Source organism: Ceratotherium simum, chromosome 5, assembly GCF_057802395.1.
Source record: "Ceratotherium simum simum isolate JZ-2026a chromosome 5, ASM5780239v1, whole genome shotgun sequence".
In the NCBI taxonomy this organism is placed as follows: Eukaryota; Metazoa; Chordata; class Mammalia; order Perissodactyla; family Rhinocerotidae; genus Ceratotherium; species Ceratotherium simum.
This window is the reverse complement of record NC_141904.1, coordinates 687,661-712,836: the sequence shown is the minus strand read 5'-3', so window position 1 is coordinate 712,836 and position 25,176 is coordinate 687,661. Positions and strand designations below refer to the sequence as shown.

General features: G+C 42.0%; 1 protein-coding gene across 5 annotated transcripts in view; it reads left to right on the top strand.

The window, feature by feature from the left end:
* Positions 1-25,176, top strand: part of MME (membrane metalloendopeptidase) — a 78,854-nt gene that overhangs the window by 34,081 nt on the left and 19,597 nt on the right. For all 5 annotated transcript variants that reach the window (XM_087430364.1, XM_087430361.1, XM_087430363.1 and 2 more), the window contains 9 exons: positions 440-505; positions 8,175-8,309; positions 10,270-10,371; positions 12,032-12,168; positions 12,278-12,371; positions 13,499-13,627; positions 14,368-14,466; positions 17,005-17,085; positions 18,358-18,461. In XM_087430364.1, the coding sequence (XP_087286490.1) occupies positions 440-505; positions 8,175-8,309; positions 10,270-10,371; positions 12,032-12,168; positions 12,278-12,371; positions 13,499-13,627; positions 14,368-14,466; positions 17,005-17,085; positions 18,358-18,461 (947 nt within the window). The remainder of the gene's footprint in view (positions 1-439; positions 506-8,174; positions 8,310-10,269; positions 10,372-12,031; positions 12,169-12,277; positions 12,372-13,498; positions 13,628-14,367; positions 14,467-17,004; positions 17,086-18,357; positions 18,462-25,176) is intronic.

Below are 25,176 nucleotides of genomic sequence, written 5' to 3'. Positions count from 1 at the left end.
TCCACCATTTTTTTTTTCCCATCCCAATTAAGGATGGGGGTAGAAGATACTGTCCCCAGGGGAGCATGTTAGAGCCTCAGGAAGCTGGATGTCCTGTAAATGTGGGATTTAGAAATTCCTCAGTCCTTGATCCTAACAGCACCTTCTCTTCTGTATTAAAATCCTTCCCAGTATATTTTTTTGTTCAGGTTTTCTTTGGTTTTCCTCAAATATCTGTAGCACAGTCTCCCAGGTTATCTAACTACACATCAGTTTAACACTTAGAAGTAGTGTGGAAACTGCTTCCTAACTGTGTGTTCACTCAGCGTCTGAGTGTTGCCCTCATGAACAGCGGGAGCGCCAGGCTGTTGCTCATATGTAGATAGGCGTGCTTGTATTTTGTCCCACTGTTCTGTATCAACTGAATGGTTTATTTTCTTCTTTTGTATATTTTTTATAGATTGACCAACCTCGACTTGGCCTCCCTTCCAGAGACTACTATGAATGCAGTGGAATATATAAAGAGGTAAAAAAAAAAAAAAAAAAACCACGAACAAACTAAAACAGAAAAAAAAAAAAAAAAAAAAACCACGAACAAACTAAAACAGAACTGGGGAAGGTGTTGGTTCCGTAAATGTTTTCCTTATGATCATTTTATAGATCAGAAGTAAGTTAAGTTTACTGTTGATGATCCTAATGGGTCACAGTGTGGTGAGGGGACTGAAATTACTTCTAAGGTAAAATTTTTAGCTAAATATATTTTTGCCAGACATTTATTTTGCCTAATTATTAAGTTCAAATAAGGGTAGAGGCTTGCACAGTATTGAAATGAAGAAAAAGATTATAAAAGGCCACAATTAGTAACACAGACAGTCAAATGGGGGTGAGATATTTGAGTCCGTCACATCTGGTTATTGTGTGGGTCATAGCTATTGGCCTCATGACCTGTCCAGCTGCTTCCTGTTGCAGAGCTGAATCTTGCAGAAGAATTTTGACTCATTATACTACATTTTCATTATCAATAACTGGGGTGTTTTTCATATTTAGGATTGCATCCTAAAAACATCAAATTTTTTCAATCCTAAAAATATTTCTTTTCATTTTAACATTTGTGGTGTCAAGGTATACCTGGCAGTCAGTGTACACATTTAATGTGGTAAAGTTTCTTTTTTGTTTGTTTTTCCAAAAAGCTGTTGTTAAGATGATGGTGTGTGTGTGCATTTTATGTCCAATGCTATCTCCTAATCTGGAGCAGGTCACTAACTGGCGTCCGTGGGCTCAACTCTGATATAGAGGCATTTTTGATTAAGCTGCAGTTTTGCTTAATTTTGGATTAGCTGCCAGTATTTTAAGAAATTGGAAGATTTCACTTGAGAATCCAGATTTCTTGATAAATTGGTAGAACTGGAAGCTCTCGGCCGTGTTCCCCTGTGGCGGCAAAGACAGAGCTGTGCGCCGTCGCCTCCTGCGGACAGGGCCTCGTTCTCCAGCTTTGAGCCGTCTGCACCTCGGTGATTCATTGATTTATATTGACTTCCCTGTCCCTGTAGGCCCCTGAGTTTGTAAATTAGTTGGGTCCTGGCTAAGCTGCAGTAACAAAGAGACCCCAAAATACTGTAGCTCAAACAAGAGGAAGTTTATTTCTGTCTCCCGTGACAGTGCAGAGGTAGGCAAGCCATCCAGGCGAGGGAGGAAGCTCTGCCCGCCGGGAATGGCTGGGACCATAGCTTGATAATCTGACATCAGCCTCTTCGAGTGTTTGTGTTCGTCTGTGTGGTTGAAGCTGGTCCACCAGTGCGCTCTTCACATTTCAGGCCACAGGGAGAAGAAAGGAGGGAAATTGGTAGTCAAATGATTCTTTTGATGTGAGTGACGCAGAGGTTGCATATGGTCCATGGTTAGGGCATTGTCACATAGCCACAGCTAAACAGAAAGGAGGCAGGAAAGGGAGTCAGATCAGGTGGCGTGTATGTGCTGTGTTGGAATGCAGTTGATGGGGAGGAAGATTCTGTTGCTAAGAAGAAGGGAGTGTGGATACCGCAGAGCCTGCGTCCACTAGTCTGGGAAAGGCTCTGTTTGCAGTCAGATGGCAGTGGTGGTCAGGTCTAGACTCAGTAATATCTTGGGTCTGTAGAGGTTATGGGTAAGGAATCTGAGGCTCAGAGGTGCCCCAGAGCGCTCAGCAAAACGGTAGCGGAAGCAGAAGTAGAACTTCTGTCCCTGTCTGTTTCTCCTTCCATCGCATCATGCCAACTTCCTAGGAGTAGTATTCACACTAGCGGAGTCTGTAAATGACCCAACGATTCCGCAAATGCAGCAGCACTGGCGCTCAAGGCTTGGGAGTTACCGTCTGCTCCTCAGGGCCTCCGGTGACCGGTCTCCACCAACAGGCACACAGCGCTCTTGCTGCCTTGCCCCTTCCCTGACTGCGGTGTCAGGTCACCCAACATTGTCCTGCTGACCTCAGGTTGCCTTTCAACCCCGTGCTTAGGCTCAAGCAACTGCCTTCCAGTGGAAGGGAGTTGGCATATGAGATAAAATCTCACTGTCATCTGGAAATGGGTAAATATTAGAATATTTCTGTATCCTCCCCCTCTTTTAAGATCCAGTCTTTTGGGGGTATTGGGGAGAGTGTGTAGCCATGGAAAAAATTCTAGTTTTCTCCTTATTTCCCCCATGGTATTTGCTTTTCTCCCCCAATCATACCACCTGTAATCCCTCACTTAGTCTCCTCTGCATCCCCAGCCAGCTGTCAAATAAAAGTTAATTCTAGTGTTTCCACTACCCTGCTACTTCTACAAGAAGTCAACCTCCTTCAGTATTTTTTTCGTAGTGTTTTATTGCTTCCTGAAAAAAAAATGGTGAAAAGGCTAAGATAACAAAATGCCGTCTAGTAGAGAAGTCATAACACTGGAAGAAATCTCAGTATCCTTGTGTCCGTGTCTCATGGTCTTCTCTGATTTTCTCCTTTATCAGCTCTGATATATGCTGTTACCTTTCCCTGGAACATTCCACACACGCACCTGCCCAGCCCTCCTCCTCGCCTCACCCTTAAATCCCAGTTTAAATTGCACGTCCTCATGAAGGCCGTTCCTGCAACTTTAGACTAGATGAAGATAACTATGTTCCCACAGCATTCGGGTTTCTGTATACGTTTTTATCTAATGTCGTTTTTTTCTAGAAAACTGTGAACTTAGTGGGAGCAGTGGCATGTCTCGCTTATCCTTCACTTTAGTCCCGGTTTCTGGCTGTAATTATCAAGTCAATACTGCCGGGTCGGGGGTGGGTGGTCGAGGGGAAGATGGCGGGGAGGAGAGGAAAGAAGAGGCAGACAAAGAAGCGGGTCTTTCGGGGTCCTTCCAGCTCCTCGCCGTGGTCCTCAGGGAAGAGTGAGCCCCAGGGCCCCACAGCTAAAGCAAGACACACGTCTTACAGGCCACGGATCCCTCTTCCTCTTTCCAGTCTCCACTATTTCTCTGCTGTGCTCAGTTTGCCTGAGATACATACAGCCACACCTTCAGTAGGTCCTGTACTTTGAGTTCCACGTTATTTTACCGGAAATACCAAGGAGTCTTGAGGATGGCGTGAGGTCACCAGCGTTTCTACCAGGAAAGTGCTCTCTGCCTCTGACTAGAGAAGCCTGACTTCTCTGCCTGTCAGTGGTTTCCAAACTGTCCTGTGGGCTCTGGTTCTGCAGATGTGCCTCAGGGGCTGGGGGTGAGGGAGGCCACACCCCCTCTTCCATCGGAAGGACCCTCATCATCATTCTTTACAGTCGTTACTCAAGCCCATTTCCCCAGGTCCTTTTTGATCCCTCCTTCTGGGATACCCAGCTCATCCAGGGATCGTCCTCCATGATTCTGAAACCAAACTTCTCATGAACAATGAAAACAGCACCTACAATTACAAGAAAGCCCATTCCACTTCACAGAACATCTTTTTGCTCTTGATGCGTTAGGAATGAAATGTTTGTGCTGTGATACTTGTATGGCATTCAAAACAGTAAAATGCCTTGTGTCACCACAGCACTAAGCGAAGAAAATAAATAATGCTTTTTTTTTAAGAACTACATCTCACTTCCTTCTTTAAAGACAAAACTTATTTTCCGTATCTTGTTAAAAGGCTTTTCTGCGTTTCAAACTTATTCTGCCCTTTTATCCCGGCAGTTTTGGTGTTGTATCCCTCTGGTTATTGTTCTAAACTTAAATACCTCAGTTCCTTCTCATTGCCTGTACTTCCCTTAGAGGGAACGTGCCCTAAGGCAACAGAAACCCAAAGAAATGTATTCTTATATTTTTTGCCTGGCAGAATCGTATGTTTTCTTTAGTGATTAAGGTTATTCATGCACACACCTCAGGAGCTGGATGGAACACGAGAAGATTTAGTCCAACCCCTCATTTTACAGATGAGGAAACAGAGCCCTAAAGAAGTTAAATGACTTGTTTAGAGCCATAGATTAGAAGATCCTTCTGTCACTTAGGAACGTTAATTATAAGCAATAGAAACCTGCTCTGATTATCGGTTTTAGATTATAAACCCTTGGAAAAAGATAGTCCTATCTAGTCTTAAAAAGGTAGTCTTTTTCTAGTCTTGTTTGGCAACTTTGATTTCATTTTTAAGACGATGACTCTGGCTGCTCCCTGGTTGACATGATACAACAGATCCCCGGGGGCCCTGCTGATATCACAGTGCCCTCTGGTCGTCAGGAGGCTCCACCCGGTCCAGGCATCTGTACTTAACAAAAATAAGGGCCTTTTTAACTTGGGACTCAGTGGACGTGACAAGACTTGTCTTGTTGTCTGTGGCGTTGGCAAGAGAATTTTTTGAGATCCATTGAACTAGTTTGTAAAAAGACGTACGCACAGCTTCCCAAACGTGCACTAGACTTAGAGGTTACACAGTACGTTCTCACAAACCTCCGGGTTCTCCTCGTTGACAACCGATGAGAGCCCCAGAGACTCCCCACGCTGGGCGAGCAGCTCCTGTGGGTCCTGCGTTTCTCCTGCCCCAGAGTCCTGCTCAGATGGGGGCTATTTCTCGTTTCCAGGCCCCAGGAATGGCTACGTGATTCTGTATGTCTGCAGCCCCTCTTTGAGGAACAAGTCTCTCCGTGTGGCAGCTGCATATCCCTGACATGCTGCCTAAGCTGGGAAAAAATTCCAAGCCTTTTTGATAGGAAACCTATTGCTTGGTGTCCCCTGTGTGTTCCCTCAGGAAACTTTCTGTGTAACATTATTAAATGGCGTCAGTGGCTGAGAACAGTTCTGTGACTGCTCAGTCACTTCATGCTCCACATTATGTCAGTTTTCTTCCTATAAAGGGGAAGGCAGAAAATGGGTACGAGCTGGGTGTCCTGGAAGCATCTTTGGAAGTGAAACCCCTGATCCATAGATTATTGTCACACTAAGGAACCCACATATCAGTCAGTCCAACTGGAGAGCAGTCTGTTCCTCCCTGCGTCTTGCTGTTAATCGTTGACAAAGATGCAGTAGTCCAGTGGCGTTCCTCTCTCCCTGTCGGGCAACTGCAGCAAATAGCAGCTTCCACCGGAGCAGGAGGAGCCCAGTTTCTGAGCAGTCCACATGTCAATGTCGTGGCTTGGTCCTGCAGAATGAAGGTAGTTCTGATTAAAGTAACAATTCACGGTCTTGAGCGTGGGCAAATATCATCTCATTGTTGGTGTGTAATGTAAAAACTCACAAAACTGCTATTATGGGTTTTACCTGACCATTTAAAGCCAATTATCATCTCTGAACCTGCTATTATGAGTGTTGGGATTTACAGTGTTTTCTTTTTAAAGGAAGGGCTACATAGCTGTTTAGGTGGATTCTTTCTTACATAAAAGATTGACTAGATCAAGGCTTCAACGAGGCTGCCTTATGATCGTCAAGAAGATAGCTGCCTCTGGCCCTTGCCCTGGTAACTAATTGCTCTCGGTGACCAAAAAGAAAAATTGAATTTCAGTTCTAAAAATATCCTGGCCAATGTACTATTTAAATGTTAATATATGTGTTGATTACTTTCTCCCCAAATGATGACAATTACTACCATTTGGCATTTTACATTTCTAGAAGTATCTCAAGGAAGAAAATTAAAACCTTACAGTAGAGTTGTATCTTGCAAAAAGGATTTAACAGCGGCAGTGAGCCTGGGTTCTGACAGCTACTAGATAAATTTGGAAGCCAGGAAAGATAATCAAGATACTAAGGCGCATGTTTTAATCAGTCACATCGGCATAGTTGCCAGGTAATGGAGCTCATCAAAGGGAGGGGTGTATTCCATGTAGCTCTGTTAAGTAGTCAAGCATCCCAGAAGCTGGTGATATCAGATGCTCTCAGTTTTCTGGGAAACTTTACCAGCTCAGCAGACGAGAAGCATTGTCCAAATTCTTGTGCTTGCTAATGCCGCGTTCTACAGTCTTTAAGTACATCTGTAAAGATAAAGGTGCTGGAGTAGAACCAGTTTGCAGAGTCAACGTAGTGCAGGAGAGCATTCTTGGTACTATTTTCTCACCTCATTAACAAAAACGCATCCCACAGACTGGAAAAACATCTCAGTAGATGGATATCGGAAAATTCAAATGAGCATCTCCCTCATAGTCAGTAGTAACTCCCTGCTGAAGGCAGAAGAATTTATAGGGTTTGAAGTACAGTTAATCCACAGCACTGCGTGCTTGCACGTTGCAATAGTTGGTCCCAGGAGGTTTGAACTCAGACATATGTGTTTACTTCAAAGTGAAACAAGAATTCTGATTACCTTTTAATAGGAAAAGAATGGAGTTGGCTAGGATATACAGGAAACACCCTTTTATTGCTGTTACCTTAGTGACGAGGTTTTTAGTAGAGACCCACAGCTGAAACAGAGATTGTTCTGTGAGTAGCAGATGCACAGAGGGAGATGGGAGCTGACCACCAGCATCGTAGGGGTCCATGAGAGAGGCAGCCCTCCCCAGGACCGTTCACTGGTGTTTGACAAGGGTCACGGAAGGCCGGTGTCTCACCCGACTTCGTCCTCGTGACTTTGGAAACGATAGTAACTGTGCATTTGCTCAGGTTCTTGCTTGATAAATACGTTCATTTTCCTTAAGTTTCTGTGTGAGCCCCTTGGTGCGTGGCTGTAAATCCAGCTGTGCCGTGGTGCTCACAGTGAGCGTGAGTGTGCCCCTGTTAGCGGGGAAATCAAACCCTCTTGAAGCTGTGACGGTGCTGAGCAGTGTCTAGCCTTCCTTTGTGTTTACCCTGTGAGCAGGTCTGAGAAGCACAGACGTCCCCACAGACTCCAGACGTGTGGCCTGGCTTCTCCAATCACGTCTGCTCATCGTCAGCCTGCTGCTGGGAACTGGAGTTTGAGCAAATTTTCATGAGTTGGGATCATAATTTATTTTAGTTGCTGGTGGACAATAATGGCTGAATAGCAGTGGGTTGAGGTTTATGAAAGTGGTATTCAGTTTCCTGGGGTTGATGCTGCTCTGAACTTGAACAAGGCAGTTACGTATTCTGTAAAACATCAATGATATAAGTAGTTTATATCTTACCTTCACAAAGTTTAAATGTATGTGAAGATAAAATGAAAAGAATTCGAGTTGTTAGAAGAAAGCTGATATCCAAATCAGTGGTATCTTAGAGAGAAATTTCACAGTCATGGGAGCCAACCATGGCATTAACTAAAACCCACAGGTTTGTGTTGGAGGAGCTCATGGGAACAGTCTCATAAAAAAATACTGCTTGGCCAGAGGAGACAGAAATAAAGATGTCCAGATGATATATGAGTTTGTGGACATCTCTTTGTGAATAGTTGAAAAAATATATATGTGAGCAGAGAAAAGGAAATTTGGTAAAGGAATTATTATTATTTAAGGAAAAAATACTAGGTTATTGCTTACCAAGAGTTTTTGCAACTGCCTTCTTTTTAAGGCAATTTAAAATAACAATTAAAAATTGAAAATTACAAAACCTTGTAAATTACTTTGTACTTTCAAAGTGATACTTTATTGTTCTGCTCTAGTTCAAAGGCACGTGGACTTTCTAAGTCTCCGTGCAGGTCATTTCTTTTAGGATCTAGGAAAGGATTTCTATTTTGTTGTGCTTTTTCTGTTACCAAAAATTAATATTGAGTTGAAAATAAATTTTAAGTTAAAGCACCGTGATGAATATTAAAAGGTTCTCCAGCAATTTTCTGTTATTTGTTTCTTGCAGGCTTGTACAGCATATGTGGATTTTATGATTTCTGTGGCCAAATTGATTCGTCAGGAAAAAGGATTGCCCATCGATGAAAAGCAGCTTTCTTTGGAAATGAATAAAGTCATGGAATTGGAAAAAGAAATTGCCAATGTAAAATGCATTTTCTCTAATACGCTGAATAATGCTAACCACTTTTTTTCTCTCTCCTCTCTATCATATTTTGAGGGTAGAAGGTGCAACTCCTTAACCAAGGTGATAAAGACATAGCTCGGTAACGGGTCACTGACTTCAAGAGGACCTTTGAAACTATCGAATTTTACAGTAAACTGCCTTCCTGACACCAGGAGACATGCTCGGTTTGACAAATATTAAACTAGATGCACTTAATTACCTGTCCAAGTGGACTTCACCGAAGTCCTAACCATTTACATCCAGCTGTTGTTGAGACGCAGGACATGCCCGAGTGCTAGCTCTGCTAGCCAGCAGAGCTGTTTTAGATTTGATATGTACAACTGTACCTTACGTTGACGAGATCGCAGAGCTTGTCTCTGTCCCTTTGCTGAGAAGTATGCGCCCTGAGCATGGCCACGTGACAGTGTGACACACTCAGGCTGCTGAGCTCAGTGGAGATGCACAGGAGCAGTTGAGCAGCAGAGTCGGGGGGTTGGTTCCTGAATTCCCTCTGGCTCCAGATGGACCCTTGGAGTCTGAGTTGGCACTTTCTTGCCTGACCTTCCTTGGAGGGGGTCTGCAGTCTCTGCGAGTGAATGCTGTGCAAGCAACATCGGGTTATTGATTGAACCCAGGGCCAGTTTCAGTCTGGGATCCACAGGGCTCTCTCTGCCGTTGCAGACAGCAGCCAGCACTCCTGAATCCCCATCTGCTTGCCGCTCAGAACCTTGAAGACTGAAGCTCTTTGAGGGCAATTTTAGCTTTCCTGGGGCCACAGGAAACCAAAACTCTCCGATCAGAACCAGACTGCACTTGGCGTGGCAGCTGGAGGAATGGCAGTTTGACAAGTCACATATGGTTCTGTGTTGGAAACAGAATTATGGAATTATGGAAGAGGACAGTTCCTTCCCTGAGTGTTTACCCTTGGCGCCTCCCCAGGCCGTGTGCCCCCTCAGTCAGCCTCAGCCCTGCAGGACTGTCTTCCCTCAGAGTTATTTGTGTCTGAATGTCCTCTCCCATCTTAGACTCTGAGACTGAGGTCAGTCTTTGTCATCTGAGTCACCTGTGTATCCCTAGCAGTGTCGGGCATTTAATTGCATGTGGGATCTGTTCAATAAATAATTTTTTAAATAAATGAATAAATAAATGACCCAAAGGGGAAATTGGATCCCTTGTCACTTGAGGAATAATGCCCGTTTTAAACTTTGCGTTTTGCCTCTTCTCACTTAAAATGGCTTTTACTCATTTCAACCACTGGTTGGGGAGTTGTTCTTGCAATTTTTTTCTTGGTTCTGCAAAAAAGTAAAACTGGGTGCTGTTGAGTGTGGAGCTAGCAGGTTAGGCAGGATGGGAGGACGGCCACCAAAGCAGGGTGCCAGCATCTCCTCAGACAACTTGTGGCCCCACTGTGCCGCATGCCAGGAATTTTCTCTGTCTTACTTGCTTTGCATTCTTGCAGAAACCATTGTGTGGCTTTTTTTTTTCCTGTCTGAAGTTTTGGTGGGACACTGAATGGTGCTGGTGGGTGGGGAGAGACAGAGTATTTGAGAGAGAAATTGGAGATGACTATATTCAAGAAAGTTATTTATAATGTGAAACAGCCACAGACACGACTGAGCTGGCCTTTAGCCATAAGGGGAAAGAGGCCTGCAAGTATTCTTATGTGGTTTGGCAGTTATCAAAATATAAAAAGCATTTTGAAGAATTTTATACTCAACACTGCAGCCAAATCTTGATAAGTGTTACTGAATGTACTTAAAATCTCTTATATTTCACTTTTCTTCTTGCTGTGACAAAATAAATTACAAAGTAAGTACAGGATAGAACTTAAATACAATTATGTTGCACCTATCCTGTATTTCTTTTTCTCCTCATATTTGGTTATATTTTTCTAAATAATTCTTAGTTCTAAAATAATGATCAAAAATTAAATCCCTAGGCTACAGCTAAACCTGAAGACCGAAATGACCCCATACTTCTTTACAACAAAATGACGTTAGCCCAGATCCAGAATAACTTCTCACTAGAGATCAACGGGAAGGTAAGTGGCAAGTTTTATAGCCTCTCTCGTTGTGCCATTTCTAAAATTGTAACGTTGAAATACAGTTTGTTAAAATTTGATGATTTCTTATTTATTGAAATAAATTGAACATCAAAATAAATTTAGATGACAACCAACCATTTGACTTCATGACAAGACCTGAAAAAAAAAACACTATTTGAAATCATTTTATTTATATTTAGTTAGAGTAAATTTCAAAGGCAAAAGTCCTTTCAAGGCAGCTATGCAATAATATTAGAAACTATCATCAAAAAGGGTTTGGAAAACATTAAAACTGAAAATCCTTCTGAAAGACCATTATATAGCCATGGACTTGGACAGTCAAATAATAAAAACACTAGACTTCTTTTTAACTCCTAAAAAGAGTAATTTATTCATGGAACTTGCCGTGTTCTCATCAAGGCCATCTATAGAGGTGTTCCGAGCAATAATGGGGAGATAGAACACAAGAGATAAGAAACACCTGTCTCATCAATTCCACTATAACCAGCAGTTGACATCTCTGTGCTTAGTTGTAATTCACGAGCTGGTGTCTGATAATCTCCACTCGGGGCTATGCGTGTGTTCTCCTGTGTCAGTTGATGCACATGATCAGGAAATGGAGTAACACTCACAGGAAAATCTACCAACTACCACATTCAGTGGTGGAATTCTCTTTGGCACTCATTACAGTAAACAAGGACTTTTCAAAAGCATAACCTATTGAGTTAGGAATTTCTCACATAGGACTTTGTAATATAATAAGTGTTTAATAAATATGTTTTGAAAGAATGGTTCAAACCACCAAAGGAAATCAAGAAAAGTACATAGCACCTCATACTTGGTAAGTGATCATATACTTATATTTATATACGGATATATATAAAATCATAGAGCCTAAGATATTGGTAATCTTAAACATTCTGAAACACTGAAATGTGACATTTCAGCAAGATTTGCATAATCTTCACTTCCACTGTTTTTTTCTTATATCCACTGGTGGTTGAGTAACTACAGTTCCCATTTAAAGAATAATAATAGAAAGACAAGATTCCATCTTTTGGCAAATCCAAACCCAGCTTTTGAAGTGTAAGGACTGCGTGCCTCTAGACCCAACACTGCAGTCGAAAATGTGTTTGTTTGGCATCCTTGCTGTGCCTCTGCTGTGACAATCGTGTGCATTCGTTTACAGCAGATCTCCACTGGGATGGATGACTGTGCTCGAATGGATTGTTTATTAATACCCACTTCTAAAAGATAAACAGTTTATACCCATATAAATTTTTGCATAAACCTAGGAAGCTTTCTTTTTAAAGCGGAGTTTCTTTTTCTTCTTTTTTTGTATTGGTCAGACCAAGAAGGTGGCACTGGCCTAATTTCTGGTGCATGTTCTCTACATTTAGAGACTTGGCTTTTGCTCTTAAATGGTTGGCTTAATTCTGCTACCTAAATAATCATGCTGCAGAACTAACTTTTATTCAAAAACTGATTGAAGCAATTGAAGTAAAACCCCAAACAAACATCAAACTGACCATTGTGATAATCATATAGTGATGCGGCTGATACCCTAACCGCGTCTGACGCCATAACCGTAACTGAGTCTTGGAATCAAGAGGAGAAATCCATAACTACTGAATATTTTGTGCTTGCTTTTTTCCAGCCATTCAGCTGGTCAAATTTCACAAATGAGATCATGTCAACTGTGAATATTAATATTCCAAATGAGGAAGATGTGGTTGTTTACGCTCCAGAATATTTAACCAAACTTAAGCTCATTCTTACCAAATATTCTGCCAGGTAGGTGTGTCAGCGTGCACATGTCCTCAAAGTCTACATTTAATGTCACATTTCAGAAGCTTTGTAGCCTCATCTTTTCTGTTGCTGGGTGGTGGGTTTTTTTATACAGAGATCTTCAAAATTTAATGTCCTGGCGGTTCATAATGGATCTTGTAAGCAGCCTCAGCCGAACCTACAAGGAGTCCAGAAATGCTTTCCGCAAGGTGAAGAAAAAATCTCTCTTTTCTTAAGACTTAAAGCTTAAAGAGATACCCAGTTATGAAGGCTTGCCATGTACACTGCTAGAATGTGGTGAACCTTGCCAAGAGACAAAATTCCAAATGTTGGTTATTCTGCCCATGTTTAAGCTGTGTTGCCTAGGAAAGCCAGTTTTCATGGGCTTCCCATCCTGTGATTGTCCACTCTGGCACCATGACTGAATTGCCCTGGAAGGAGATGCATTTGGTTATTTGAGTGATTCATGAAGGAATACTGGCTTGGTTTTTTGTTGTGTTAAGAGTGATTGCAGGGACATCTATCTCAGTCAGTTTGATTTTCGGGTGCTCGTAGCACAGTGGACGTACAGACAGATGGACAATGTTGAGATGGACAGTCCACTGGGAATACACCTCTCTGGAGACGACCAGAAGGCCTTTTATTAGGCTGCACCTACATTATTGAACCAGTGATCTTTTCACTCCTGTTGTGAGGGGAGAGGGCAGGAGGGAGTGAGGAAGGAGAAATTCTGGCAAAGGTATTGGTTGGTGTCATGGAAAGGAAATAACACTCTGATTAAAATTTTTAGTTTTTACCCATTAAAAGAAAATGCAGACATGTTTTTAAAATTAAAGAATGTAAAAATGGTGTTTTGCTAATTTCCCTTACATAAGTTAATCCCCTTATTGGTACTTAAATTCATACACATGTAGTTCTTCTAAGCACTGGAAGTTCATCTAAAACGTTAAAAAACAGAAATGTGTTTTCTTATGTACCTGATTTCTCCCCCGTTACATTTTTTGGACATTACTTCAGGTTTTTTAATGCAGTGGTAACAGTGTTATTTTGTTGTTGTTTTTTTCTAAACTGTCTAGAAGGATATTAACTTGTAATAGCCAGAAGTTCTACTGGGACATGCTCCTGAAAATATCCCTTATTTTCAGATCCTATATAAGTAAACAGTTCAGTTGGATTCCGTTTTATCGTATGCAAGGACACACGGCCTTGTGAGGAGAAGCAATGAATGTTGCGAGCACTTAGGAGACGTAAAGAATAGAGTCCTGTGAACCTGTGCCCTTCCCGTGCTCCAGCCGTCTACCTCTGGTCAAACCCCTTTCCTCCCTCCGTCCTGCAGGCCCTTTATGGCACAACCTCAGAAACAGCGACCTGGAGACGCTGTGCGAACTACGTCAATGGGAACATGGAGAATGCTGTGGGGAGGCTCTACGTGCAGGCAGCGTTTGCTGGCGAGAGTAAACACTTGGTAATGTCCTCAGCACGATGGGCTGCCGGCGCCTCTTTGTACTGCTGGCAATCACTAGTCCCTGATTTTGCTGAAATTTTATTAATCGGCAGAGAACACTGAATCATAATTTGCGATTATTTCCCAATAAATCTCATCCTCCCCACCCCAAGGGTCTAGTTGTGTTTCTGATCCTCATACTGTTTAGTCGAAAACCACCTGTCCGTTTCCAGAGGCACTGTGTTCGGGTGCCCGGTCACGTGTTCTGTCAGTACAGTCATATGTAAACTCTTCTGTCAGCAAAATTGACCAAGAATGAGTATTTTCTTAAACACCTAGAAAGTAAACTCGGGTTATTTGAAATGTAAGAAATATACTCCATTTTTCATTGTTGCTGAAATGAAGACAGTGGAACTTAAAGACACAGCAACAGAATCTATTGAAATGCTATTTTATGCTTAACTAAACTACTAATGGCAATGACAGCTAATATTTTATGTTAGTTCTTTTACAATAATGGAAACCATTACATTCTAAAGATGACGTTTTATTAATGTATATATAAGACCTAGTTAATCATTAATGTTAATAATAGCAATGTTGCTTTAAAAATATAATTATCCACATGTATCCATTTGTCTATAGATTTAAATTTATTAACATTAAGTCACATTAAGACAGCTTATAGCTCTATTTTTTAAAATTTGTGTTACAAAAAATTAATTAATGGCCTAAATTGTCATCTTCTCTTCTGGTTTGAGGTTGAGAATTTGATTGCACAGATCCGGGAAGTTTTTATTCAGACTCTGGATGACCTCCCTTGGATGGATGCCGAAACAAAGAAGAAAGCTGAAGAAAAGGTAAAAAGAAGGGCAGGGTAACTATCAAAGAAAACTTTCTTTACAAGAAAAGAGTAAGTTTTAGGAAAGTTCAGGAAAAAATATAATCAAGGATTGCATAAAATAAGAACAAGCTCCTTCAAGGTAAAGTGTTTCCAGGAACAGTTTTCATGGATAAAGATTTTTTTCTATGATTTTCATCTTTTATTATCTCTTTGCAACCAGCTCCTACTCTCCATGTTCAGTTCAAAACTTTGAAAGATCTCCAATTTTCCTTTTTTTTAAAACGAAGACTTCAAAGAATAAGAGGGAAATCTTGTGTGAACAAGTAAAGAATTAAAAGATGCTACCAGTGGTTTATATTCCTCCTCCTTTTATGAAACATATCTGATAGGCCTCTACCAATGTCTAAAAATATCCTCTCAATGTTTAATGCAAATTTCCAGCTAAATTTTTTAGAACATGCCCTATTTAGCTTTTTCTATGGCCTAGGGAGAAATAATACTAGATTTCTGTCAAGCAAATGCAAGGTGGTGTATTATTTGAGTATTATAAGGTGACCTATAGTTAGAGGGATTTGAAGGAGCCTTTTTATAACTATTCCTACCTTTTAATATCTTGCATAAGAGTAAAGGTGAGATTTCTAAGGAAATCTTAGGTTTAAATTTACTAAGATCATTTGTCTTGATAACTATATAAAACTGGAAGTAACATGTCCAGTGAAACTGTACATGCCCTATGAGCAATATGCACATGCAGCTTGATTATGCCTCTGTAGTTAGGGCGGCAGGAAGGACTCACCATTCTCTGAACTGGTGCAGAAGGAGTCCCTAAACCTATTCTGATAAGAGAGACAAGCTGAGGTCCACTTCTCTTCCAGGATTGTCTCGTGGGAGAACTGTCTTTTTCTGCTCTCACAGCGCTGGTGGGGCAGGTTAGAATTTAGGCTCCCCAGTATCGCTGTCTTTCTGTCAGTCTGTGTCCTCAGAAGCTCAAGCTGGTTTTGCTCCTCTCACATTCTGTTTATCCAGGACGTGGTTCTGTAGCCAGGAGGATTGTCCTCAGTCACCATTTCCAAAGGTGGTGTCACAAAACACCGAAGCTGCAGGTTGTTCCATGAAAGAGTCCCCTGGTCGAAAGAGTTTAGGAAACACTTCCTGTGGGAAGGCTTCTCTGCTCCCGCCATAGATTAGGCTACACGCTCCTAGGGTGGAGTTTATGGCCCCATAAATCACACTTGAGAGTTAGTACCCGTGTCATTGCCGAGCATTGCTCTTTACCGTAAGCCCTCTGGGGGCAGAAATCTTTGCCTACCATCGTATCTTCAGCCCCTTACAAAGTGCCTGGCTCATCACAGACCCTTGAACACATATAGAATGAGTAAATGGACAAATGGAATCCTCCTCTTGGACACTTACAATAACCTAATCTTGACTCTAAGAAGTCCTGCAATAAAGAAGCCTGCTTAATGTTTTTGTCACAGTATTTACCAAAGAATTTGATAATAAAGTCTTTTTACGTAGTACCTTTTATTTCTGTAGCATTTGTGTCCCTTGGAACACTCTTTGGAGAAATGTCTTATGGAAAATAAAGTACCATTGAGAGGGGGCTGATTTGTAATGAGCCTGTGGTGTGGAAACCTACACGGCAGTGCGCTTGGCCTGACTGACTCCGTGACATGGATCCTGTCTGGTCCACTGAGGAAATTCTGGGCTGAGGAAGCAGATTTGTAATAAAACCACATGCGTTTGATGGCAAACCAAATAACTCAGAGATACAGGCATAATTCCACATGAAAAATTACACCAAGTTGTTTAAGAGCACTGTGATGTGGTAGACTCAGAAGTCAAATATCTTTGAGAAAAATGAGAGAAATAAAAAAAATGGAAATAGAAATAGCAAGTAGTAAGAAAGTGGTAATAATGAAATAATGAAAATAAGTAAAATAAACTATTTTAAAGTAATAAAATTTAGAAAAGGTAGTAAACAAGTGGTAAATAGGAGCTGGTCTCACAGGAAAATTGTTTTCCATTCGTTTAATTAATGTCATTCATTTAACTTTGAGAAGATAGGTGCACTGGCTTCGGAGACCACGGGAGAAGATAAAAACTCCGGGAGCCAATATTCAGGAAATTTTCAGCACTAAACCTGTGAGCCCGTATCTGCTTCCTCAGCCAATTCAGCGAGGTGGAAAGATAACTATAAGCTGCTAGAATGGGAGCCCTAAATATTACCCCTCCTGTAAAATCGAAGGAAAAAGCTTTTCAGAGAAAAAGTTCACAGAAGTACCATACATGTGAACAATGACTTGTCAGTTCTCATTTTGCTTTTCTTGGAGAGCCTATGAGAATAGGCATTAGAAGCTAAGTTTCAGACCTATTTTTTGTTTATTTGGAACCCCAGGAAGAAGCCATTGCAAAGATCTCTGTTCAGGTGTTATTGGATATTCTTTTTGTAAACTGTAGATCAAGTTATTCAATTGCTAGTCATGGGCAAATTATAATGTTTGTATTTAAAGTTACACAATCATCCTCACATTCAATATTATAATTTTCACAGGCCTTAGCAATTAAAGAAAGGATTGGCTATCCTGATGACATAATTTCAAATGATAACAAACTGGATAAGGAATACCTCGAGGTAAGTCTGGAGAGACTGTGGGTTGATGGTACCTGAGGCCGGTGGCCACGTCGTTGCTAACCCGGGGGGTGCAGAAATTATGTGAAACAGCCACAGCCATTGGTCTTCTTATATAAAGCCTTCAATACTGAAGCCAAAACCGTATGTTTCAGTTTCAGCCGTTTGTTTCGTTGGCATGACCTGTGCGTGGTTTTTCTTTCTTTGGCTTCTGTATGCTCCATTGGAAGGGTAGTAAGAGTGACCTGCATCCTTTAAAGAGCATCAGGGTAGACGTCAGAGTGATGAACATCGGGGCACTCAGCCTCTTATCTCATCTGTCCAGGCCTGAAAAATCTAATCTTCAGGTTCCCTTCCACTTTCTGACTGTTCCTCACTTGGATAAACCAGGTCATGCCTTTTCTATTTAAAAACCCAAAAGAAAAATAGACTATTTGGGAACTGGAAACTATTTTATTCTCCTCCAATAACGGGACAGTGAAAAGAGAAGAGAGTTGATTGAAGTCACTGCAGTAGTGAGCACAGACTCCCTGAGGGTCCTGTTGCTGACCTGTGGTCTCCACGGAGACCCTGGTAACAACAAGGCAATCCTTGCCCAGGTCCGGGGACAGTGATCCTGATCCACCGATCACTGGCCTCACCTGGGGCTTGTAAGCCACAGTGCCCTGGCCTCCCTTTCCTCTTGAAGAAAAGCTTGACTATGTCTTTTCAGTGAGCTGCTGCTGCACACAAGTGCGGGGCCCTGGGGGCAGGGTCTAGTGGCTGAGAGCACAGACTCCAGCCAAGCTGCATGGGTTCAAATCCCAGCTCCCCAGTCACTCGCCTGAGCAAGCAACTAAATTGCCTGTGCCGCAGTTTCCTCAACTTTACGATGGGGATAACTGCCTGTCTTCATGGATTAGCACAGGGATTAGAAGAGTGAAAGATACATTTCAAGTGCTTAGAAAGGTGCCTGGCGTGTCGTAGGAAGTAAATGAGGATGTGCTGCTGTTGCGTGTGTCGGATAAGGATAGCATTCACACAGTGCAGCTGGTTGGACGCTCGGTCTCATCTGCTTAGCTACCCAAGAGTGGACTGAGGTAGGGATTCGCTACTACAGCAGTGACCTGCAATAGAGAACTAGGTAGTGGAACGGAAGACTTCTTTGGCAAGTTTTAATGCTCTCTGTTGCTTTATTAACTGATAGAATTTAAGAAAATAACACCTACGTTTTTTAGCAAAAGTTTCAAAGATACTGGTGTTAATATTTTTCCCCAAATCTTTTATATAATACAGTTGAACTACAAGGAAGATGAATACTTTGAGAACATAATCCAAAACTTGAAGTTCAACCAAAATAAGCAACTAAAGAAGCTTCGAGAAAAGGTGGACAAGGATGAGTATGTATATCCGGTTTCTACCGTGTTCATTCAGAAGAGCGCCTTTTCCCTCCTCTTTGTGGGATTGAGAAAGAACCTGACTTAGAATATCATTAAAAAGTACCGTGTCCTCCTCCTGTAGAGACCCCTAAGAGCATCTAAGAAGATCATACTAAAGAGGGGTCAGGGATTTAACCAGATTGAAAATGTTTTCATGAAGGTGTCCTCAGACTACCTCGTTTCTTTGGTTTCTTCTCGTTTTACGGCCTGTCCCCTCTACTTTGCTTGTGGACAAGGTCCTCAGGAATGCCCTCACCTAAGTAACCCACAGCTCCTTCAAGCCTTCTCTGAGGCCTTTCTTACTGTACTGAGAGTTCCTCTGCCCACAGCCCAGCTGTTTTCTGTCGGTGGATCATCCCACAAGTCCATCCCCTCCTGATTGCCCCGTGTAACACCTCTTTCAACCTGTGGTAGCCAAACGTGAGACGCCAGACATCACTCTCGTTGATAGCCTTCAAGTGCTCTTAATCTGCTTCTTAGTGGGGTTAGGACTGCGTGTTAGCATGAGTTTAAGGTTTATTTCTCAGTTAAATGGATGTGTCTTACCTATTGATCAGCATCTATGTTTGTGAACCTCAGTCCCTAGGACTGCTTACGTTGACTTTTTCCCACTGGGCTCAAAGCTCGTAGAGAGAAGGGCTATTCCTTTTGACCATTAAAACCTCAGCACCCTGCACAGTGCTGAACACATAGAAGGTTTTCAGTTCAAACTGAGTTAGTGAATGAGTGAGCAAGTGAAAAATACACTGACTTGACTTGTGTGCTGACTGACATGATGACATGCCAGTGTGGTGCTTGGTTCGTGCCTGCACTCGTGTATTCTTTCAGCTATTCACTTATTAAACTAATGCTCTGGAATGTGGACCAAGCCTGGGTGTCACTGGGTACTGGGAGAATCAAAGGTGGACTTGGACTGTGTTACATTACAACCGCCAAAGGTAGGAAAGACACGATGTAGGGAACTACCACCGGGAGGGAAATGCTGTGCCAGGAAGGGGACAAAGTGCCGTGGGACCATTTGAGGACAGGACTGTCCTGTTCTCAGTAAACGCACGACAGGTTGGACAGAACTCCTGAAGGCAAATGTCAGTACGTTTCAGTCCTCGTGCAGCATTCTGAGCCCGTCAGGTACGCTGAAAGAGAGACTGATTCTTTTGCTGACCTCTGGGTTTATACGGAGTAAACGTTGTCTTGTCTGGTGCTGAAAGGGGGCTGCAAATGTCAGGGAAGGTTTAGAGTCCCAGCTGGGAAAGAAGGAAGGAGAGTGGGTACATATAGTTGGTGTTATACTTGGTCGTCACATCCTGTCTCTAGAAACCCACAAAAGTCATCGAAAAGAAAACTCTGTGGGCAAATTTATAATCTGAAAAGTTTCTTACAAGTCTGAATATTTTTATTTCTTTAAAAATACATATACTTACATTTAATAATTGTTAGCACTGTGTAACTTATCTGCAGACAAACATTGCCAAATATTCTTCCTGAAAATGGCTACTATAACCTGCATCCATATGACCCGAGAAGATTTCTTCCTAATTTTAAAAACAGTTGTTGAATTATTGCTTGATGTTTCCTTTTGAAGTTAATGGGATGCCAGTTCCATAATCATTTTGTGAAATAGTTTGCACTTTTCATTCCCTTTCATCATATGTGTCAATTTTCTCTGAGTCCTTTCCTCTTTACTTTAGAGAATCAAAGCCAAAATTGTATACAATATTTTCAGGATGTTTGGTCTATAGACTGCATAGCTCAGGAGTACTTTTGGGATCCTTTCCATCCATTCTGCTAGTCAATCCAAGTGCGGTATGACTTATGAGGGCTTCTTTGCTGTACCAGCTCGTGCTTCTTCCTGGTCCACCTCCCGCCTGTAGACTGAGTGCGGGGTTCAAACTCGGCCTGTGCAGAGGAGTCCCCTGGGCAGCTTCTGCAATAGTGCTGATGCCCCTGCTAGTGATGCCCTGACCTGCGGGTGGGGACCCGGGTCCTGGTGTCGTCTTTAAGTAGCACCCCCCCTCAAGCAAGAACCCCTGCATTAGTGTTGGTTCCTTTTTGAATTGTATCACACTTGTTCATATTTAATCTTGTGAAATTTTTTATAAGATTATGGCTTTAATTTGGCCATTTAGGTTTAAAGTTTATCTTTTGTCTTCGAAAATATTGGAATCACTTTTGACAGCAATTGCATCAAGTCATTAGGATGACACCGTATAGACACAACTCATAAAAGTTCCTCATGGTTTATGGAGGTTTCTTGTAGGGAAAGTTTCTGACTTATTTTGCGTCTCCTTAATAGTAATTAAGTCACTACTCTGTTTTCTTTCTTTTTTATGTGGCATCGAGTTCAGGTCCTCATGGTGTGTGTTCAGGCAGATAACATCCATGCTTCTATTTTGTTCTCGTGGCCTGTAGTTGCCTCTCAGAGAATTACATTTTCAGATGCTCAAGATCCTCACTCCCAAGATCTTGTAGGAAAAATAGGTGTCTGTACCCAAAATTGATGGGATAAAAATGAGAAAAATTATTAATTATAGTAGGGTTATATTGTAGGATATTGAGAAAAATGATAAGGACTTAAATTTTCAAGGCAGCAATTAATTTAAATAAATTCAGTCAATTAACCAAATAGTAAGCTTCTGGGCCCTTTCCTTTCTCACATCATATACTCTCACTGGGCAGACCTGTGCACTGCTTCACATCTTCTACATTCGTTATAACCTCTGCATATTTGTGTCTGGCCCAGGTCTGTTTGCTGAGCTCCCCACCCGAATGTCTAGCTGCTACTGAAACTTATCCATGTAGGTGGTCCATCTCCCTATGAACACAGCATTTGCCATTTCCCCATATTTTCCAACAATTTCCATCTTATTGCTACCAAGACAGAAACCAGGGATTCATCTTATCATCCTGGACTGATCCCTTCCTCTCATCTCTGACATCTACAGTGATATTTACTTCAAATTCCCATCCAAAGAAAATGTTTACACCCACCGGCTGTTACTTAAATATTACACAGGCGGGAAGTGGAAAGAAGGACCCTCCATCTACCATCTCCATCGCCACTGCCTTCATTCAGACATTTCTCATTGTTCACCAGATATTACAATTTTTCCTAATCTTATCACCAGTCATCTCACATTCAGCTGATTCTCCTACTCCTGCCCTGGAGAGCTTTCAAAGACACCAGTTGAGTCATGTTATTTGCTGATGAAAACCTTCTGCTGTACCCCTGTTGTCCATATCATGCAGCTCCCCAGAGTTCCTTTAGATTCACCGGACCCCACAGCACAGCTCCAGCCACAGGAACTACTTCCAAGTCGTTGCTCCCTCTTTTCCTCCTCCTTCTCCCTCACCTCGGACCACCGTTTCTGCTCCTGTTCATCTGACAGAAACCTACACGTGGTTTGTCTCAACTAGAGCGTCACCTCCTTACTCGTAGCACCCGTTACACATTCCTCTCCACCTTGTGCCTGCGCTGGGCCCCACACGCATTTCAGTCACAGCACCTGTGCATTTAGTGCATTTAGCTGGACGAGCCCAGCTTGAAAGCAGAAATAGTGTAATTGTGTCACCAGAGCTTGAACGTTGATGAACAGAATGACACTTATTAGCTGTGTGAACTTAGACAACCTACATAAGACTTCTGAGCCTCAATGATTCCTTTATAAATGGAGGATAATATCTACTTTTGCGTTGTGGGGTCGTTGTGTTGTGTATTGTGAATGTGCCCGCCACCCAACTTAGATGCTCCTTAAATACCAGCTGCTGTTGGTCTTGATGGGACTTCAGGGTGGTGTAGAGGGGAGCATCCTAAAGCTTGTTAGGGTAACAGGGAACCCTAAGTGTAAAGCAGTTTAAAAACGAGCACTTTCATTTTTAAGGAGAGGTTGGCAAGGACATGTCATCCATCACTGTAATGAATTTTATGTAGGATGCAGATCAACAGCTTAGAGAGAGGGCTTTGATTAGAAGATGAGAAGGTCTTCTTTCTCCTTAGTTTGCATGTTCTCCCAGTCATATCACTTAGTTTATAAGTGTATTAAGGAAAAGAGTTTGATAATCATGCTGTGCCTCAGTTTCCACACCTGAAAATTGGAGGTGCCATCTGTCTTATATGGATGGTTTGAAAATAATGAAGGTATATGGAAAACTTTGAAATCTTGATGAGAGAATATTAGTAAATGTAAAGAATGACAGTGGTTATTGCAGTTACAAAATGAGAATTCTCCTTTCCAGGGGGTACTTGAGGAAGACAGAGAAACCATTGTCTTGTACTGCTGACTTCACAGGAGTTGCTTCGAGACCACTCGATGTTGAGCAATTGAACGCTTGCAGGGAAAGGGGCATTAACGATTTTGTTGTTCTAAGTTTTCAAGTTACACATGAGTGAGTGAAAGAGAAGTTTTATTGCCGGTGTTTTTGCAATCCGGTGGGTTTATTGTATCCAAAGGCTCCAACATCAGGCTGTCGACTTCTGCTTTTCTTCCCTGCTGTAAAAGGATGTCCGTGTGCTTGCACTTCATTGCCGCTTAGGTTCCTCGGGTAACAAAGAGAAGAGAAACACCTGGTCCCGTCTCCAGGGCATTTCGGTTCTATTTCCGTCCCATTGTTAGTTCAGCCTTGAGGCACTGCTGCTTAGCTGTCCCTGAATGCCCCAGACGAGAGTAAGTTGACCTGACAGAATTACGTCTCAGAAGTTTTCTCACTTCTCACTCTCCCGCTCTTTACCCTGCACACACCCATACACCTGCACACACAGACCCCTGGAGGCAGGAAGAGAAACCAAGGAGCAGGTGGTACTTGCTTCACCTCTCAGATCCACGCCTGCTCTGGGAGGCTGCTAATGTCTGGCCTCTGGCTTTAAAGGCATCTTCCGAAAACCTGCATTTCCATTATTTTAGGGCAAGAATCGCCACCTTTAGTTTTCTCTTCTGTTGTGCATTTTCTCTTTTCTGTGCTGCTATTCAAGGTCAAATTTGACTGTGTTCCATAAGTGGAAGCTTCTCCTGAAACTTTGAGGTGCTTCCAAATCAAAAGAGCTTACAGTTTTTGTTATATCACCATTTAATTTGAAAGGTATTTTCTTTGCTTTGTTAATTGAGCTTTTCCATTAACATAGTGAGAGATTTCGTGATGGACCACAAATACCAGACACTGAGCCTGGAGCTGTTATCATCGCTCTGTTTAGGATGGAATGATCTGGTCGCATTTGGATCCAGTACAATCACAGTACTCCAGGTTCTGATCGTTCCCAGGGACAGAAGGCCCTGTGCTTTTGAATCTGGGTAGTTACCCAGGGTAGTCAGAGGACGCGCCGTGAAAGATCTCAGGGGAGATAAGGCAAACCCTGCACACTAGTGCTCTGTGAACCTAACCGCCACAACTCTGATTTTACTTGAGTGTCCTGTGGTCATAAATAGCTACCCGTTTTTGAAGGTATAATTCACAGTGGACATTTTAATATGTCAAACCCTCCCTGCTGGAAAGTTACAAACGTTAAAACGCAGTCTTACACTCCTCAAAGTCGTATCACAGAAGAGCAGGAAGGCACTAACACGAAAGGTATGACATTTATTTTTACAAAAGCAGCAAACAGGAGATGGGTGCTGCCCGTTTCCTTCGCCTGTGTACTGATGGGATCTGTTGCTGTCTGAAACATTTGTTTCATGCATCTAGTTCCTTTCCTCTGTAAGATACTTATTAAGAAGAACATTCTGGATTGGCACCTTTTGCATTTCAGTATTGGCATTGTGCCTGAGTCCAGAACCAAACGATTTGATGATTTGACATTATGTGTGATTACCAAGAAAAATCTATGCAGAGTATGCGATCACTGGATCAGAAGTTCGTAATTGAGAAACTGAACCTTAAACCAGCTGAGACCTGGAAACTTGTTAACAATTAAACTTTTAACAATTATAAGCTGTTTACGTATAAAATCTACTGCCGCATTTGCTGTCAGGATGTTGAGGACACATTAGAAGTGCCTTTCTAAGGTCACCACAGGGAACAGTCTCTCCTCAGAGGCAGGGTGAGCGCATTCTCTGTTCTGCCCCTCCGGCCAGACAGCTTAGAACCGCGCTTAACCTGAGCCATCATAACTGTGCGAATATATGTAAACACAGTCCTAATGCATCATTTTTCCTGGTCATGTTTTTTATTTATAAAAATACCTTCTTTTATAATACTTTTTGGTCACACAAATGGAATCTACTTGTCCTATGTAGTTCCTGATCTCTCAGTTTTAGTCTAACACTCCTGGGCTCACAAATACATGTGTTTTTGTCACCACAGATCATGTGGGAAGCAAGTGGAGTTTAATTAAAATAAATAAATTGTATGCTTGTAATCATCAACCTGCAAGAAATTATGGATGACTCAGCTATGATGAAATTCGGGGGACTGATGTAACGGTCACACCGTCCTGTTTGAGAATGTTTTTCTCTATTTAAAACAACAACAACAAACATCAAACTAAAGAAGAAACACATTGATTCACCGCTCCCTCCATCTTCAAACTTATTTTCTTCCTAAAGAAAAATTCGTAGAATTGTTATCTAGATTTAAAAAATAGTCCCAAATCCTTTATGTGAATGTCTTAGTCGTGTTACTGGAGATAAAACCCTTACTTAGCTAGAATTTATCAGACGGTTGTTACATATGGCCCTCCCTCAGTTAT